Source organism: Tachypleus tridentatus, chromosome 1 (genome assembly GCF_004210375.1).
Source record: "Tachypleus tridentatus isolate NWPU-2018 chromosome 1, ASM421037v1, whole genome shotgun sequence".
Lineage (NCBI taxonomy): Eukaryota > Metazoa > Arthropoda > Merostomata > Xiphosura > Limulidae > Tachypleus > Tachypleus tridentatus.
In genome coordinates, this window is record NC_134825.1 from 29,779,492 (window position 1) to 29,797,298 (window position 17,807).

Consider the following 17,807-nt stretch of genomic DNA (forward strand, 5'->3'; position numbering starts at 1 on the left):
AATGACATTTCTTCACTTACTCTCCTTTACATTGTTTCTGGTATCACTGAAAAGACACAGAAACAATAAGCCACGAAAATCTACTTCATTGTATTAAGACACGTGGTTTCAGTCAAGGTAAACTCGTGAAAACATGACGTCCTTCTTATTCACATTACATCTGACATATTAAATTTATAATTATACAACTTCTACATCGTGACATATTTTATGACGCGACTGTTATTCAAAATGTCGAACTAAAATATTTATAACAAAACATCAGGGCCCGACATGGGCAGGTGATTAAGGCACTTGACTCGTAATCTGAGGGTCGTGGGTTCAAATTTCCGTCATACTAAACATGCTCGCCCTTTCAACCGTGGGAGTGTTATACTGATACGGTCAATCCAACTATTCGTTGGTAAAAGAGTAGTCCAAAAGTTGACAGTGGATGGTGATGACTAGCTGCCTTCTATCTAGTCTTACACTGCTAAATTAGGGACGGCTAGTGAAGATAGCTCTCGTGTAGCTTTACTCGAAATTCAAAACAAACAAGCAGACAAAACTTCAGCAAGTTTCTCATAAATAACAAACAAATAAAAAACGTTATTTCGCTCTAAAAATGTCAAGAGCAAGAATTATTGCACACTTTATAAGATTTCTAACATATATCTAAATAGCGCTTCAACACAGTACACAACGATTAGAAATAAAACTTCATATGTAAATTCATCAAATCTGAAAAAAATGGGCTTCGTTCTCTACAAACACACAAGCAATCCCAATATTTATTCATAAAACTTTAGACATTGTACACAATCTTACGAAACTTGTCATAGAATGTTTTCAGCGTGTTCTCCAATATTCTTAAACAATATCTTACTTACAATAAAAAGTGTTTACCTTGTTTTACAAAATGCTTAAACAATCTCCTACATGTTTCCGTCATTCTTGAATAATCTATTACTTGTAACAGAAGGTGTTCAATATGAATAGTATCATTCTTAAACAATCTCTTACTTGTCACAGGAAGTGTTCAACATGTTTTCCATAATTCTCAAAGTATCTCTTACTTGCCACAAAATGTGTTCAGCATGTTTTATATTATTCTCAAATAATCTCTTTCATATCAGAGAAGATGTTCAGCATATTTACCATCATGCATAAATAATCTCTTACTTGTCATAGTATGTGCTTAGCATGTTTTCCATCATTCTTAAATAATTTCTGATTTGTCACACAAGGTGTTATGCATTTTCGCATCATTATTATATAATATTTTTGTTGTTACAGAAGGTGTTCATTATTTTCCTATCATAATTAAAATATCTCTTACTTGTTACAGAAGGTGTTCTTTATTTTCCTATCATAATTAAAATATCTCTTACTTGCCACAGAAGGTGTTTAACATCTTTTCCATCATGCTTAAATAATCTCTTGTTTATCACAGGGAGTATTCAGCATATTTACCATCATGCTTAAATAATCTCTTGTTTATCACAGGGAGTATTCAGCATATTTACCATCATGGTTAAATAATATTTTAGTTGTAACAGTTGGTATTCAGCATATTTTACATTATTCTTAAACAATCTTTTACTTGTCACAAAAGTTGTTCTCTATTTTACCATAATTATAAGACAATCTCTTACTTGCCACAGAATGAGTTCAGTGTGTATTACATCATTCTTAAAGAATCTCTTACTTGCTACAGAAGGTATTCAGCATGTTTTCAATCATGCTTAATTAATCTCTTACTTGACACAGTAGGTTTTCAGTATATTTTCCATCTTTTTTAAATAACCTCTTACTTGTCACATCAGATATTCCATATTTTCCTGTTATTATTCAAATATATCTTACTTGCCACAGAAGGTGTTCAGAATCTTTTCCATCATGCTTAAATAATCTCAAACTTGTCACAGTAGGTGTTCAGCATGTTTTGCATCATTTTTATATAATCTCTTACTTATCACATAAGGTGTTCTGTATTTTACTATCATTATTAAATAATATCTTGCTTGCCACAGAAGGTGTTCAGAATCTTTTCCATCATGCTTAAATAATCTCTAACTTGTCACAGTAGGTGTTCAGCATGTTTTGCATCATTTTTATATAATCTCTTACTTATCACATAAGGTGTTCTGTATTTTACTATCATTATTCAAATATATCTTACTTGCCACAGAAGGTGTTCAGAATCTTTTCCATCATGCTTAAATAATCTCAAACTTGTCACAGTAGGTGTTCAGCATGTTTTGCATCATTTTTATATAATCTCTTACTTATCACATAAGGTGTTCTGTATTTTACTATCATTATTAAATAATATCTTGCTTGCCACAGAAGGTGTTCAGAATCTTTTCCATCATGCTTAAATAATCTCAAACTTGTCACAGTAGGTGTTCAGCATGTTTTACATTATTGCTAAACAAACTGTTACTTATCACAGATGGTGTTTAGCTTATCTTGCTTAAATAATTTTTTGTTTGTCACAGTACGTATTTCCCATCATTCTTAAATAATCCCTTACTTGTCGTGTCAGTGGCTTTCCGTTTTCGTATCATTAAAAAATAATCTTTAACTTGTTATAGAAGGTATCCAACATGTTTTACATCATTCTTAAACAATCTCTTACTTGCCACAGAATGTGTTCACCATGTTTTCCATCATGCTCAAATAAATCTCTTACTTATCACAGTAGGATTTCAGCATGTTTTATATCATTCTTAAATAATCTCTTACTCGTCACATAAGGTGTTCTGCATTTTCCCATCATTATTAAATAGTCTATTACTTGTTACAGAAGGTATTCAACATGATTTATATCATTTATAAACAATCTCTTACTTGTCATAGAAGGTGTTCCGAATGTTTTCCATCATTCTTAAATTATCTCTTACTTTTCACGTTGAGTATTCAGTATGTTTCACATTATGCTTAAGTAAGCTCTTACTTTTCACAGTCGGAGTTCATCATGTTTTACATCATTCTCAACTAATATCTTACTTGTCACATAAGGTGTTCTACATTTTCCCATAATTATTTTAAAATATTTTACTTGTCACATAAGGTGTTCTGCATTTTCCCATCATTATTAAATAATCTTTACTTCTTACCAAAGGTGTTCATCATGTTTTGCACCATTCTTTAAAAATCATTTGCATGTCACATGTGTTCGAGAGTTTTATATTACTCTTTTTCCGGTGTCTCACTTGTCATAGAAGATGTTCAGTAGGTGTTATATCATTCTTAAATAATCTCAGTAAGTGTTCAGCGTATTTTACATCATTTTTAAATTATCTTTTACTTATCACAGAAGGTGTTTTTCATTTTCCTTTCATTATTAAACAATCTATTTCTTGTTACGTAAGACGTTCAATATGATTTACATCATTCTTAAATAATCTTTTGCTTGTCACATTAGTTTTTTCTGTATTATCCAATCATTATTAGACAATCTCTTACTTTTCGCAGAAGGTGTTCAGCATGTTTCACATCATTCTTAAATAATCTTACTTGCCACAGAATGTGTTAAGTATGCTTTATATCATTCTTAAACAATCTCTTACTTATCACAGAAGGTGTTCAGCATGTTTTCCACTATTTTTTAACAATCTCTTACATGTCACATACGGTGTTCAACGTGTTTTCCATGATTTTTCTATTAGTTCTTACATGTTACAGAAAATGTTCAGCATGTTTTCAATTGTTCTTAGTCGGTCTAAGAAGCATTTCCCTACATCAAATTCTTGCAAGTATTATTTGTTCTACAAAGTGCTTCCTGATCCTCATTGTCACACAATTTTCTTTAATCACCAGTTACCTATTTCTGAATGAAAGAGAAATAGGAAAATAAAAACAATGAAATATATTTTTATATCATATACAATACGGGTTTCATTTTCCTAGTCTCAGCTTTCAACAATAAAACTTACGATTCTCAGTTTGTCTGTGATTAAATTTTGTCTACGTAGATGAAGTGTTTTTGGTATATAATAATTTCGAATGTAGGTTTTCTTTGTAATTATTTACAAAGAAAGCAACACAAACATCAACTGTATTTATTTCTTTATATTGAATTTGATATTCGTAATTATTTGTTTATTTCATTTTTGTTTTCTGGCGTACAAAAAGTTTGAGTACTGAGCGTTAATCTATATGTTTGTTTGTTTGTTTTTGAATTTCGCACAAAGCTACTCGAGGGTTATCTGTGCTAGCCGTCCCTAATTTAGCAGTGTAAGACTAGAGGGAAGGCAGCTAGTCATCACCACCCACCGCCAACTCTTGGGCTACTCTTTTACCAACGAATAGTGGGATTGACCGTAACATTATAACGCCCCCACGGCTGGGAGGGCGAGCATGTTTGGCGCGACTCGGGCGCGAACCCGCGACCCTCAGATTACGAAGCGCACACCTTAACGCGCTAGGCCATGCCAAGCCTGTTAATCTATATAACAATCACGTCGACGCCGAAGTGTAGGAATTACAACAACAAAAAGAAACCAAAACACCCTTACGAAATTACGCATCTTAAATGGTTGTTCAGAAATGAAATGCACCACATAAGAAATACATGGTCTTTCCTTTAGACGTTAAGTAGATAAATTTACAATGTTTTTTAACATTTTAACGCTTTAAATTTAACTGAGAAGTGGTCAAGAGTGCTGCTTGTTTATTTGTACTTAAACCACTTACAATAGACATATTTTTTCTTTATTATTATCTAGCTGGCTTGTTCACACAAACATTAAAACTTAGTAGTTCATTTTTCGTAGCTTATGTCCAGCAGTCGAAAAGCAAAAATAAGATCATTTGAATGATAAATTGTTAACAAACATGCAATCCATAAAATATTCTTTGAACTTGTCGTTGGGTTTTAAATATGCATTTTCAAAGTACGAATGACTTAATTTCAAAACATATATACACTAACTTGAAGGAAACTTTCAGTTACGTGTAAGTCATTTAACAGGGAAACCACTTTGGCATAGCTGAAATTATCAGTGAAAATTAAATATTCAAAACAAACATCCATTCCTCTTATATGTGAGCTTGGTGTGGCTTAGTAATTGACATCTGAACTTTTCGCTTCCCTTTGTCATAAAATTACGCTCGGAAATTTGGGTCCATAAGTGAGTAATAATGATGATGGTTGGATTCTATTGACTGGTTATACTAAGAGTCAATGGTAGGTTGTGTTAAATAGCTGCCTTCCATTTAGTCAGTCCTACGGTTCTAAAGTTGGCTATCGCATATCGTCCTAGTGCAGTTTTGCACTGATATCCCAAGTGTTAACTAACTCCTGATTGTTGAAAGTGCACAAAAAATTCTTCCGTTTCATAAATATAAGTTTGTTTAAAGATTTCAAATGAGCATGATGCAATTTATTTTTATTCTTCCGAGTTCCTACACTTTTTTATATGCACAGAGTAAAGAGAAACATTCTTTCCCAAGGGTATAAAATATTTCATCTTCCTTGAAAGATCACAGAGGAATCAACCTGTTATTTATTTTTGTATATATATATATCTCACAAACTTATGGTGGCTCTCTAACAAAACATTTAACATGAATTTGTACGTGCTTGTAAAAGTTCCATACAATAAAAACAACAGTACGTTGATATACATATATATATATATACTATTGTTTTTATAGCATGGATCGTTTACAGGCATAAAGAAATTCATGTTAAATGTTTTATTGGGGAGCAACCGTAAGCTTCGTGAGCTGTGCTGTATCAAGACTTAAAAATAAGATACCAGATGTTTCCGGTCTCCACTTAGGACTTAAGCTTAGTGTATAAGTATTAGTGGAATCTTGTTTACACACACAAGTTAACACTCTTTCACTGTTAAACAGTAGTTCAGGTTGCCAAGTTTTCCTGTTAGACATAGCAATAAGCTTTACTTTATCTTTCATTCCCTGGAGTACGTTTTGCTACGAGACCATATTAAGTCATATCTGTAACATTACCTGACGTAGATGTAATTAGCGATAACTGTAACTTGTTGCAGTACTGTTTCTTCTCATAAATCCAGCTAAGTTAATAATGCAAAAAATAAAAATAAAGAACAACATCAAGTTGTATTTTTTATGTCAAGATGATAAAGTTATGTGGAATTAGTCTACTTTACAGCCGGAAACAAAAAAGTAGGAATGTTTAATACTTTCCAGCATCCAAGTTATATCTAAGATACTAGGTGTATTTTACATTTCAAATGAATAAGTTGTAATATTAAAACATGTTAATTCAAGAAAGGCAAAAAAGTTCGTGGCACGTTAAGAACTATTGTTTATAGTACTATGAGTTATCTTGATGTGATATGCAGAACGTCATCCCCAAATAACTTTATGGACTGTTGTGGAAGTTTTGATTTGTTTCTATTTACATGAAACAATGAATACAATTAACTATGATAAAACAATCTTGGATGTAAAATCTTTCTTAGAGATCGTTAGTTCAGACGTTCAATTAACTTTTTATAAAATAAAATTCTTATGTTGACACATGACTTAGGTTCTTGAGCTTTCTGTACACATTTGGCTAGCTGCGAAAAACGCAAATATTGCATGAGATTCACCATACGAAGTTGCGATCTCAGTGCTAATTGTTCTTTAGTTCCACACGTAAAAGTTAAGGGTCGAGTTAGCAGGTAACAATAGACATATATAACCATGAATCAAATTAAAGTATTTATGTTTTAAAATTAACAAACCATAAATTACAAAAGTACTATACAAAGAAAATAAATCAGTGTTGTTCAGTTTCATTGGATAAAAGTATACTCATGTAAAACTGTATTTAATCAAAAAGTAATGATCATTGTTTTTACGGACACTGGGTTCAAGAGTTTGGTTTTAATGTATATACAACATCTTCTTTAAACTTCCTGTAAATTGCTCATGATATTGAGGGTGGCTTTGTTAATGTTCCTCTACATAATACTTATTTAACATCATACTTAATTTTGGGACCATTTGTTGTTGGAGTAATACTCACTTTGCCAATTAAGGATGTATCATCATTGTTGAGAAACGATTTGGCTGGGAGAAAAGACCTTGCAGAACCCAGTAATAGTTAGCGATCCGATCACTGTTTCATTTAAGGACGAAGTTATTAAAAAGTATCCAGAAGTGGTTCCCTCGTGTGCTGTGACTCGAGCTCAGGTGAAGAAATTAAGCCTAAAAGAAATGATAGGCACATGTTGAAAGGACGACATTATAAATTTGTCTCATACATCTTATGGATCTGACAGGGTTTTTGTGAATAATTGCCCAACTGACAAGTCATTTGTTAGTGACAATGATGGACTTGAAGGAGCTAGTTCACCTTGCTAGAAACAAACTAATCTATGAGGAAAAAAAAGAATCCATAGATTTATTCACTATTTAAGTATGCACGCCCAAAAGATGAACTCGAGAAAGTTTCAAATGGTTACTTTTTTAAAAATTTGTGCTCATGACAAAATGGAGATCATCAAATGTGTCAACCATAATTATAAGACTGGGCTGTGGTTTATAAATTCGTTGTTCCAAAAGCATATCATTCTGAAATATTGAAAATTGCCCAATCGGAGGCCATTCAGATGTCAATAAGACATGTGAAAAAATTACGAGACTTTTTTTTTTGGCCAAAAACGAAGCAAGATGTTTCCCAGTTTTATAAAATTTGTCATACGTGTCACGTGGTCGGAAAAACCTAACTAGTAAGTTCTCATTGCTCCTTTGAAACGTATTTCAACGTCTGAAGAACACCTTAGTTGTCTAGTAATTCATTATGTTAAGCCAAAAGATAACATTAGTTTTCAAGCACCTTCACGTGCTGTGTAATTTTATTATTATAAGGTTATCTGTATTAATTGTGTTATATCTTGTCATGATTGTTTTTTAATTTTATAATTATTTGGCAATGTATTATATTTAATAAGTTGTCTTTAGTGTACACATATACATATATGTGTGTGTGTGTGTGTGTGTGCATACGTAATGCACCAATTTTTAATTACGTAAGGAGGGAGGTGTAACATATTTATTACTACTTCAAATTACAGGAAATTTTAATTTCAATTTGGAAGTTAATTGAATGTTAATATTTACTAAATTTATAGATTTGCCAACAAGATTGATACACATAAATTTCAAAATGTCAACACAAATACATTTTCCTATATAAACAACAATACAATTTGTAATAACAGTTATAACAAATAATGATTTATGTACAACAATTTTACAAACTTACAGATAATCCTGAGCTTTATATCCGGTCTAGAGCTGAATAATTTATCGACACTCCAGATACACGACGAGGAAATTAATTCTGAGTTGATGTTCTTGCGCATCGCCTAAGATAACGCTTGTTTTTTTTTTGGCTTGCCACAAGCCGGCTACAAGCTCACTTCTTACCAAGGAAGATATTTATAATGTCCTTGTAGAAATAATAACATTTGATGTAATTCACTGAAGTTGAACAGTTTGTAATTTTCGACATTTGTAAGCGTTTCTAGTTAAATCTGTCGTTTCCCGATTAATAAGCGTTAATCACAATTATAGCTTCCTAGGCCTATAGCACACTGATTGTAACTAACCGATAATAATAACAATCTCTTGGCGCGTTGGTTTATATAGTTTAAGGCCAGTTTTAAGTACGTCAAACAATGTTCAAACACGCCAGCGTTTCCGTAAAACAAATATTATTTATTCTTACTTTAAAGAATATTCTACAAATTTAAGAGAACAGGAGGGACTTGCGCAATGCACATTAACAAAACGTGCTACACGTATTAAACAGAAACAAACATAGGTATTAAACAAAAACGTGCAACGGTAAATCCATTATATCTTTATTAGAATTAATTTATATTGCTTTTCAGTTTATAGAGAATGTTAGGGCAAAAATACCACACAATCGATGTTTCAAAAATATTAAACGTCAGAGGCATGAAAAATATTCACACAGAAATTATTAGAAAACAACATAGATATAACATTGTTATTGCTGTCACGTGGAATGATATATAGAACACTGTGTTAATAAATACGAACACCGTTGTCGTCGTCTTCGTTGTTACGATTTGAAAAAATAGATGCTAACACATATTAACACTAACATGACAGACTTTGTCGGACATCTGGAGCACAAACTGTTACCACATATCAGCTATCATAAAATATTTTGAAATATACAGATATAATTCTGTTAACACATATCAATACTAACCTGGCCCGATATGGCCTGGTGGTTAAGATGCTCGACTCGTATACTAAGGGTCGCGGGTTCGAATTCCGTTGGCCCCAAACAACCTAGCCCTTTCAGCCATGTGGGCGTTATAATATTACGGTCAATCCCACTATTCGTGGGTAAAAGAGTATCCCAAGAGTTGGCGGTGGGTGGTGATGATTAGCTGCTTTCCCTTTAATCTCACACTGCTATATTAGGGACGGCTAGCGCAGATAGCCCTCGTGTAGCTTTGCGCGAAGTTCAAAAACAAATAAACAACACTAACCTCACAGTTTTAGAATATATTTGTGAAGATGTACAATGAAATCACGTTAATATCAAAAGACACTAATAATTTCAGGGCCTTGATTTTACAATCTGCAAAAATTCACAGTAAATAGTACTATTAAAATTCAACAATAACGCAATATCATTCTTGAAACGTTCTGTAGAGGCACACTTACAAAAAGAAAAAGAAAAAAAACACCCCACAAATTAACTTTCAACACGAAAAAACACTGCTTAACAGACGACGTTTACATCTCGAGCTAAATACGGTAAATATATTCAAAATAAATTAACACTGACTTTACTGATTTGTTGTTACTATCTGTAAAATTACAAAAAAAAGAAACATTGTCCTTAGGGACGTAATTTCCTTTTTTTGTAGAAGAAAATCACAGTAAGTATTTTTAAACACTGTACTTACAGTTTTAGGGTTTCGATTTAGAGAAGCGCAAAAACATTTACATGGCCACAAATTATAATTTAAGAAAAAGCAATATTAATATAATTATTTTAATACATATACAATAAATGTAGTCAATTATAAAATATACAATCATAATGTTTACGTGATTACATCAAAAGTGTATCTAACATCCTTTCCTGTAAGAAGACTTATCCCTTTATCTGATTATTCTGTTAAGTGTCTTAATTCTGAAATAATGTAAGTACAATGCATTAATTATCAGTACAATATAATATACAGAAATATAGCAAAAAACAAACAAACAAAACATTTCCAGTGCTTATCGTGAAACATATATATTTCAATCTATGTGTGATTGATCAAATTTCATCAAGATAAACCTGTACATGACCTAGGAAATCTTAGGTTATAGAAACAAAGTCTAATAAAGAAAACAAAAAGTGATTAGTTATGTCAGAGACAGAATGAAGACTAATTTAATCCTATATTGTATTAATAATTCTGGAATAGTTGAGGAATTGTTGTGTTATATTACACGCAAGTTGGCTTTTATATAGTTCATCTTAGTTAAGCAATGCCAGTCAATACATAACTGAATGTATAGAAGAAGTTTTGCTTTCCATATAATTTACATCCAGAAACATGATTTTGTGCAAAGAATACGCAACATATTTTTTCGAACCCTTGCGTAATTTCCTTTGCGCGCGCGCAGTTTATGGCCAGATAAAGGTCGAAGACGCTTATGACGCTATGCAGCTTCTGCAGTTGTAAAATCACGTGCTTAGCGTGAGTAAATTAGGCCACGTGTATGTACGTGTAGTTTCGCGCCAAAAGAAGTGTCCAATCGCCCAGGGAATACTTTGAAATGAAACATTTTGATTGGTGAAATGGAAGCCATTTCGCATTTTCAGACAAAAAAAGAGAAAGAAAAAAAAACAACAGCAATAGCAACACGAAAATAAAAAAATAAAAAAACGAACTGAACGATTTGACTTCGTTAAGTAAATACACGGAAGAGCTCTATATTTGTTTATAGTTATATTTGAGAAGTACAAGAACATCTAACCGTCCCCGAATGATTTAATCAAACGCTGTGTGTCCACTATCTTCGATTTACTCCTGATATTGCGCTTGAGAAAACGCAGAAAATGAGAACGATAAATAACACCGTTTTAAGGCAAAGCAGTGATTCTGTTGGTCAGTGTTTGGTTGAATCTTCAAATATGAGAAGAAAAAACGTTCGACGTCGTTTATTTGAACGTGTCGATCATGATGAAACACAACACATCCTTCAGCAAGAACTCGCAATTTTATATACTAATGACAGTCAGAGATGGAACTTTGATTTTCAAAAGGAAAAACCGTTGGAAGGACCTTGGAAGTGGATGGAAGTAAAACCTAATGACCCAGAAATTCCTCAAGTCTACGGTCGAATGGTTAATATAGGGTGTTGTGGAAACAGCTCAGATTACGAATCAAATTTTAAAACTGGTGAAATGAGCACAAAAGGTTTCAATGTATTTCAAAATCCGGCAAAATCAACCAACACCAAGGAACTCAGAAAACACATATTTTCCAGAAAGAAAAATAAGGTAACGTCAACTGCTCGCAATTTTGTTATGCGCGGAAAACGTTCAAAATTACGCCAAACTTCTGTGTCAGGTAAGTTGTATACCAGTATATGTAGATTGAAATAATTTAATTCTATATTTATACTTTTTACTTATGAAACCTATCTACCAAAACTATTTGTTACCGTCTTTAATTTTTAACTACTTATCAGAAGGAAAGCAGTCCATCAGCAACACTCTACCACTCAACTTCCACGCTAAGGGATTGACTGTCACTGTTATAACACACAGTTTAAGTGCGAGTAATATTCTGTAATATCACACAAATTCGAAACCGGCTAGCCAGCTCCAAAATCAAGAGTTCTTACCACAGTGCCAGCTCTCTCCTAGGTTTTGTTTAAATTAAATTTAATGTGCAGTTTGTATATACCATACTTAATGGTATCTTCATTCCTGTTACCCAGGAATTTTATAAATCTACTATCAATTTATAGGTGTCACTTTTATTTACAAGATGGCTCAGAAATATACTTGACGTTTTATAAAATGTACCTAGCAAGTTATAATCTGCTCTTCGCTTTATTAAATTAGTTGTCCATTTATTAAATTTATGTGTCGACAACTTACAAATTTATAATTCGTTTTATAAAATACATGCTTTGTTTCCACCTGCACAACATGATGTGGAAATATACGAATCGATTCACTGTAAGTAACACGAAGGAAAATTATACTATGTGGTGCACGTTTAATGATTCGGTAGGTATGTTTCTCATACAACTTGTGAATTTACAAATAGTGATAATATTTATAAACTAGGTATGCAGTATATACATTACACGAATAATTTTGCTTAAATTTCAAACAATTTAACTTAAAATGGGAGTTAAATTGCAAAGTTACGCTTGGCGCCTGAAAGAACTATAGTTACAAAACTCGGTTATGAATGACATACTTGAAGAAGTTTGTGAAATTTCATTATTTTATAGTTACGTGAGACCCATTAGTTTTGTACGGGAATTATGAAATAAACATATCTGATATCTAGAGACTTCTTAAGGTAGCCTATGCGTGGTATATTTATTTTAAAGCATAAACAAGATGATAACAGAAACAATTTCACCTTGTACAAGTAAATGTACCCTATAAGATAAAATATATTCAACAAACGACTTTGATGGGTATGATTTTATACAATTCAAAATCATTGTGAGGCATTGTGTCTTCTATGGGACGAATCTCGACGTCTTGGTCTCATGAGGGTTGGAGCTCGAACCTTAACATCACTTGTCCCACGACGGTAAAATCAACTCTCTCTCCCCACGTTTTTGCCTTATATCATATGAAAGTATTATATATAATTGCCTTCTTATTTTAATTAACTTAACTGAATTCAGCAACAAATAATATGACGTGCACGCTTCTTAAAATCTCTTATATTCTAATTATTTACACTTTCTAAGAAACTAGATAAGGAATACAGTGTTTAAAAATGTGATAGCTAAAATAATAATATTTCATGACAAGCATAATTGTAACTTAATTGATTGTTATGAAATGGGGGTGGGCCAAAACGCTCAAAAAGTAATCGATTTATTAAATGATGTTAAACAATGATACTTAGATCATCCATCCTGTTGGTTCTGCTATTTCATTTAACCTCCCAAATTGTTCATGATTTCTAGTAAGTTGACAGTATTTACATGTGAAGTTTGTGTTCAGTTACAGGATATGAAATTTAAGATTGGAATAAACTGGAACAAACGCCTTTACTATAAAATTACTAAGCATGATCTTAAAACCGAGAGTATAAGTTGAGTAACGGGAATTTGGGAAACACAAATCCATCCAGCTGTAACAAAGACGCCGGAAGAAATGTGCTTTCGAATAGTTTAAGACTCTATAAGTTGTTTATTAAGACATCATAATAAATGGTATTAAAGAACTTCATTTTTATTGTATAAGTTCGGGGTATCCTGCCCCATTGCTTGATGTAAGAGAGGTTCCCGCCTTCACAACATTAGATGGTGTTTATATACTTCACCATAATTAAGTAGGCTCACACATACACATACAGGCTACGTATTGTAAAATGCGAATGAATTTCTTCCGCACGAATTTAGACCTACCCCGGTAAGACTGCTCAAGTTAGCCATAACAATATGGTAACTACGGAAATTGGTTTTGTGTATTATCATACAAAATTTATATGACTATTGTCACCACATTTGGCGTTACTAAAGCAATGAATCAACGACCTTAAAGCGACATATATATATATATATATATTTATTTTTCCAGCAAATTGTAAAACTAAAATCTACACTGAAAACCACGAATGCACTCAATAAGCTCACGAAGTTGCTATCTGAAATCTGGACTCTAACGGTTTATTTGTAAATAATATCCTTCATTTGAACACCACACATTTAACGCTTTTCCGAGAACAACCTGACGATATAGCTTGAGAAACGAACAGAGAACAATTTTACGGGATACCAAAAACGATTCTTTAAAAAAAGCGATATCTGTTGATAACATTTTCATGTTTAATAACGAATATATTTAAATATACAAAAAGCAATGTTTTTAGAGTAAATTATTTTGTCTTTTCTAAGAGGAATTTCTTTATATATAATTTTGGTTTTTATATGTTAAACATTTTTGTTTACTAGATATTTTAAATAAGCAAGGAATTTCTAGAATACACATGTTGTGTTTCCATAGCTGGGAATCTAAATTACCTGTTGGTAATAAGGGATTTGAAAAATCTGTCCGTACTTACTTGTACTGATATACTCAGCAGTAGGCGTAGTGACGACGTTTGTATGCATCTTAGAAAACTGCTCTCTCTGTTTTTAAATCCTCAATTGTAAAAAATGTTATATTTTCAAACTAGAGTCAGTTGTTTCAACTAGTAATGATATTCAACAATAAAACTTATTATTTTATCCACCAAAATTCTGTTGTATTAATAAATATTATATCGGGTAGTTTTGTTTGTTCAACAATGTAGTCTGTCTAGACAACTAATACTTTTAATAATATAAAGCCTATTGTATCTAGCATTTCCAGCTATCGACTAAAGTTTTAAGTATATAAAACTAAAAAGTATTTGTAACGATATAGATATGATGTGTGATGATAATTAGAATTTTCATTAATGTATATGCATAATAATAATGTGATGTATCATTTAATGGTTATGATAATATCTATCCTGTTTTATCGAATATTTCCCCGAACAATATATAGCGGTTGTGTCAACGTTTTTAACAGAGAATCTGTCATATCCACTAGAATTTAAAAAATATTATTATACATTACTAATCTCAAGAACATGAATAAATGTTGTATTATAGATTACAAAACCAAGAGCGTGAATTATTTTGTTTTATAGATCACATGTGAAAAGAACATTAACAAACGTTGTCTTGTAGATCACCACAAATACAAATAATGGGAATAAAATTTGTTTTATAGATTACTAATCTTAAGAACCTGAACAAATGTCCTATAGAAAACTAATGCCAATGACGTAAATGAATGTTGTCTTAGAGAACACTGTGAACAAATGTTATCTTATAGATGATTAATGTTGCAAACGAGAACAAGCATAGTTTTGTAAATTAGTAATGCCTAGCACATGAATATTATATATTATATTATATACTAGGTCAATAACGTGAGCAGTATTACTCTATAGATTATTAATGCCAAAAATGTGAACAAACGTTTCTTATGAATTACGAATGCTAAGAACATGAATATATTTTATTTTAAAAATCGCTAGTGCCTGAAAATGAACACAGTATTTAATTTTTACTATATTTTCTCTCCTTCTTGTTGGTGTTGTATAAGAATATGTGCAAATATATATAAAAACTAAAGTGTGTTTTGAACACAATTCAAATTATTAGTTAGTTATCACCATTAGATTCCGTCTAGGAACATAGGGCCGCAATCGCTGGCAGATTCTTCAACAAGTATTTAAGTGAGCAGGTTGTTAGCCCACTGCACCGAGCCGTCCCTAATTTAGCAGTGTAAGACTAGAGGGAAGGCAGCTAGTCATCACCACCCACCGCCAACTCTTGGGCTACTATTTTACCAACAAATAGTGGGATTGATCGTAACATTATAACGCCCCCACGGCTGGGAGGGGGAGCATGTTTGGCGCGACGCGGGCGCGAACCCGCGATTATGAGGCGCACGCCTTACGCGCTAGGCCATGCCAGGCCAATTCAAATTATTAATTGTTATTATTTACCTTCAACTCCACACTGTTTTAAATATAAAACGTGTTTCATAAGGCTGTGAAATAAATCATATTTATAAAAGCAATTTTTAAGTGTTATGAATAAAGCACTGAATGAGCACTTTGTGTGCTTGGAACTTCAAAATTTTCTTTGACATAAACGTCTCCCATTGACTTACTTTCAAGTCTGAAGGCTCACAACACTAAAAACTGGATTTCGACATTCGTGGTAAGCACAGTACAGATAGCCCATTATGTAGCTTTACATTTAACAGTAAATAAGCAAACATATTTTAATATGAGAATAATGTATGTTCTATGTTCTAGAACTTTTTGTTGTATCATAATGATTTTGTTTTATTTATGTCAGTATAGTGATAATATAAACCACGCTTTACTATGTTCATAAAATATACGATATTGTGAAATAGTTTTGTTTTTATTTGTCTGTTATCGAAAAATTTGCTGTTAAACAATATAGCTTGAAAATGTAAAAAGGTTATTAACCTATTTTCTTTATTTAAAAAAACAACAACATAAATCTAGAGATAAGACAGTTTAATTATGCTATCTTGTGAAGCCTAACTGTACTTCACATCTTATATATTGATAATATATATTTTCTTCTGTCTTAATCAAAATACACATTGTGTTTCTGAGCATAAATAACACTGTACTGAGCACCTGAAAATAGAAGGGTATTTAGAAAACGTATGATATGAACATATAAACAAATTGCGAGGCACAAAGACTCTAGTCAACCATTAAATTAAAGTTTTGCTTATGATTAAAACGACTTACATTTTTAAAGTTTTTTAGTTCAGGAAATACACGTTTCGTTAGTATTATTTTGCTTCTCAAGCGTTGTCTGAAAAATAAAATAAAACCCAAATATTAAACAGGGGAACTTAAAATAAATAGATTTAATACCTGAATAATGGTTAATAATAATGTCAAGGACGTGAACAAATATTGCCGCGTAACTTGTTAATGCCACGAACGTGAAGAAATGTTGTATTATAGATACTACTACATTAAGTCGTATTCAGGTGAGAAGTTATATTCACTTTGATTTTTCTTGTTTAATATTTGTGTTTGATCAGTTTTTATTTTGTTTCTACCTCTTGATTCACAGCACGATGCTAGGTAAGGCTAGCAAAATATAATTTTGTTTGACTAAAAAACAGTTTTTAAAAACACAATAAATATTTTGTGTCTAACCAAAACTTTAATTTTCATGTTACGAATTATTTTTATAATTTAATTCAGTTTTATTACTGAACTATGTATTGTTTGCCAAACGGATACATTTTGGATTGTGAACACATTAACTGTATTGTATATTGTACCTCGGTGAGACGGTGCTAAGTTGAAAGACTTACAACGCTAAAATCCGAGGTTCCATTCACCACGGTAGACACGGCAAATAGCCCTATGTGACTTTGCTCTAAAACGAACAAACAATATTGCGCATTGTTAATATAAACTACAATATATACTGAAAAAACATTGTTGTGAAACATGAATATAGACTATCATATTAAGAATATATATATGATTCAGTCCATTAATGTAAATTAAATGTATTTAAAGTAAAGAAAATTGATTTTTTTATTCTATGAATATAGAATATCGTGTTTTATATTCAGTAGTTCTATATATTTATTATGCAAATATCTTAATTGTATCATGTTATGAAACTATAAAGACCAATTAAACTCGACTAGAAACAACTATACATATATAATAATTATACATTATTATTACTCTTATTGTTAACTAGAGTTTATTATGATACATTTATATTAATGTAGACAAAATAACGACCAGAATGCGTCTTTATTGGCTCAATATTTCGCTATCACTATTTTGTCGGGATCTATCCATAACCTACAAATTCACTAATCCAATTAAAATTAAACTGGATCACCTTCATCGGTTCAATCGAACACGTGTCTAGCAGGTTCAGACTATTTTAGAAGTAATGTCTAGCATACTTGAATTTATGTTTAATGAGAAATATACTGAAATGAATGTGAACACAATAACAGCATATTTTAT

The 17,807-nt window shown here is 31.8% G+C and overlaps 1 protein-coding gene and 1 long non-coding RNA gene across 3 annotated transcripts in view; one reads left to right on the top strand and one right to left on the bottom strand.

Moving 5' to 3' along the window:
• LOC143245044 (uncharacterized) overlaps positions 1 to 8,373 on the bottom strand; it is a 32,391-nt gene extending 24,018 nt beyond the window's left edge. For both annotated transcript variants that reach the window (XR_013025449.1, XR_013025448.1), the window contains exons 1-2: positions 8,231 to 8,373; positions 6,989 to 7,170 (exon numbers count right to left, since the gene is read on the bottom strand). This is a non-coding gene — a long non-coding RNA (uncharacterized LOC143245044). The remainder of the gene's footprint in view (positions 1 to 6,988; positions 7,171 to 8,230) is intronic.
• A 2,332-nt stretch (positions 8,374 to 10,705) lies between these two features.
• LOC143245035 (uncharacterized) overlaps positions 10,706 to 17,807 on the top strand; it is a 68,895-nt gene continuing 61,793 nt past the window's right edge. The window contains exon 1 of the mRNA XM_076490816.1: positions 10,706 to 11,582. Within this exon, the coding sequence (XP_076346931.1) occupies positions 11,069 to 11,582 (514 nt within the window). The 5' untranslated portion in view covers positions 10,706 to 11,068. The remainder of the gene's footprint in view (positions 11,583 to 17,807) is intronic.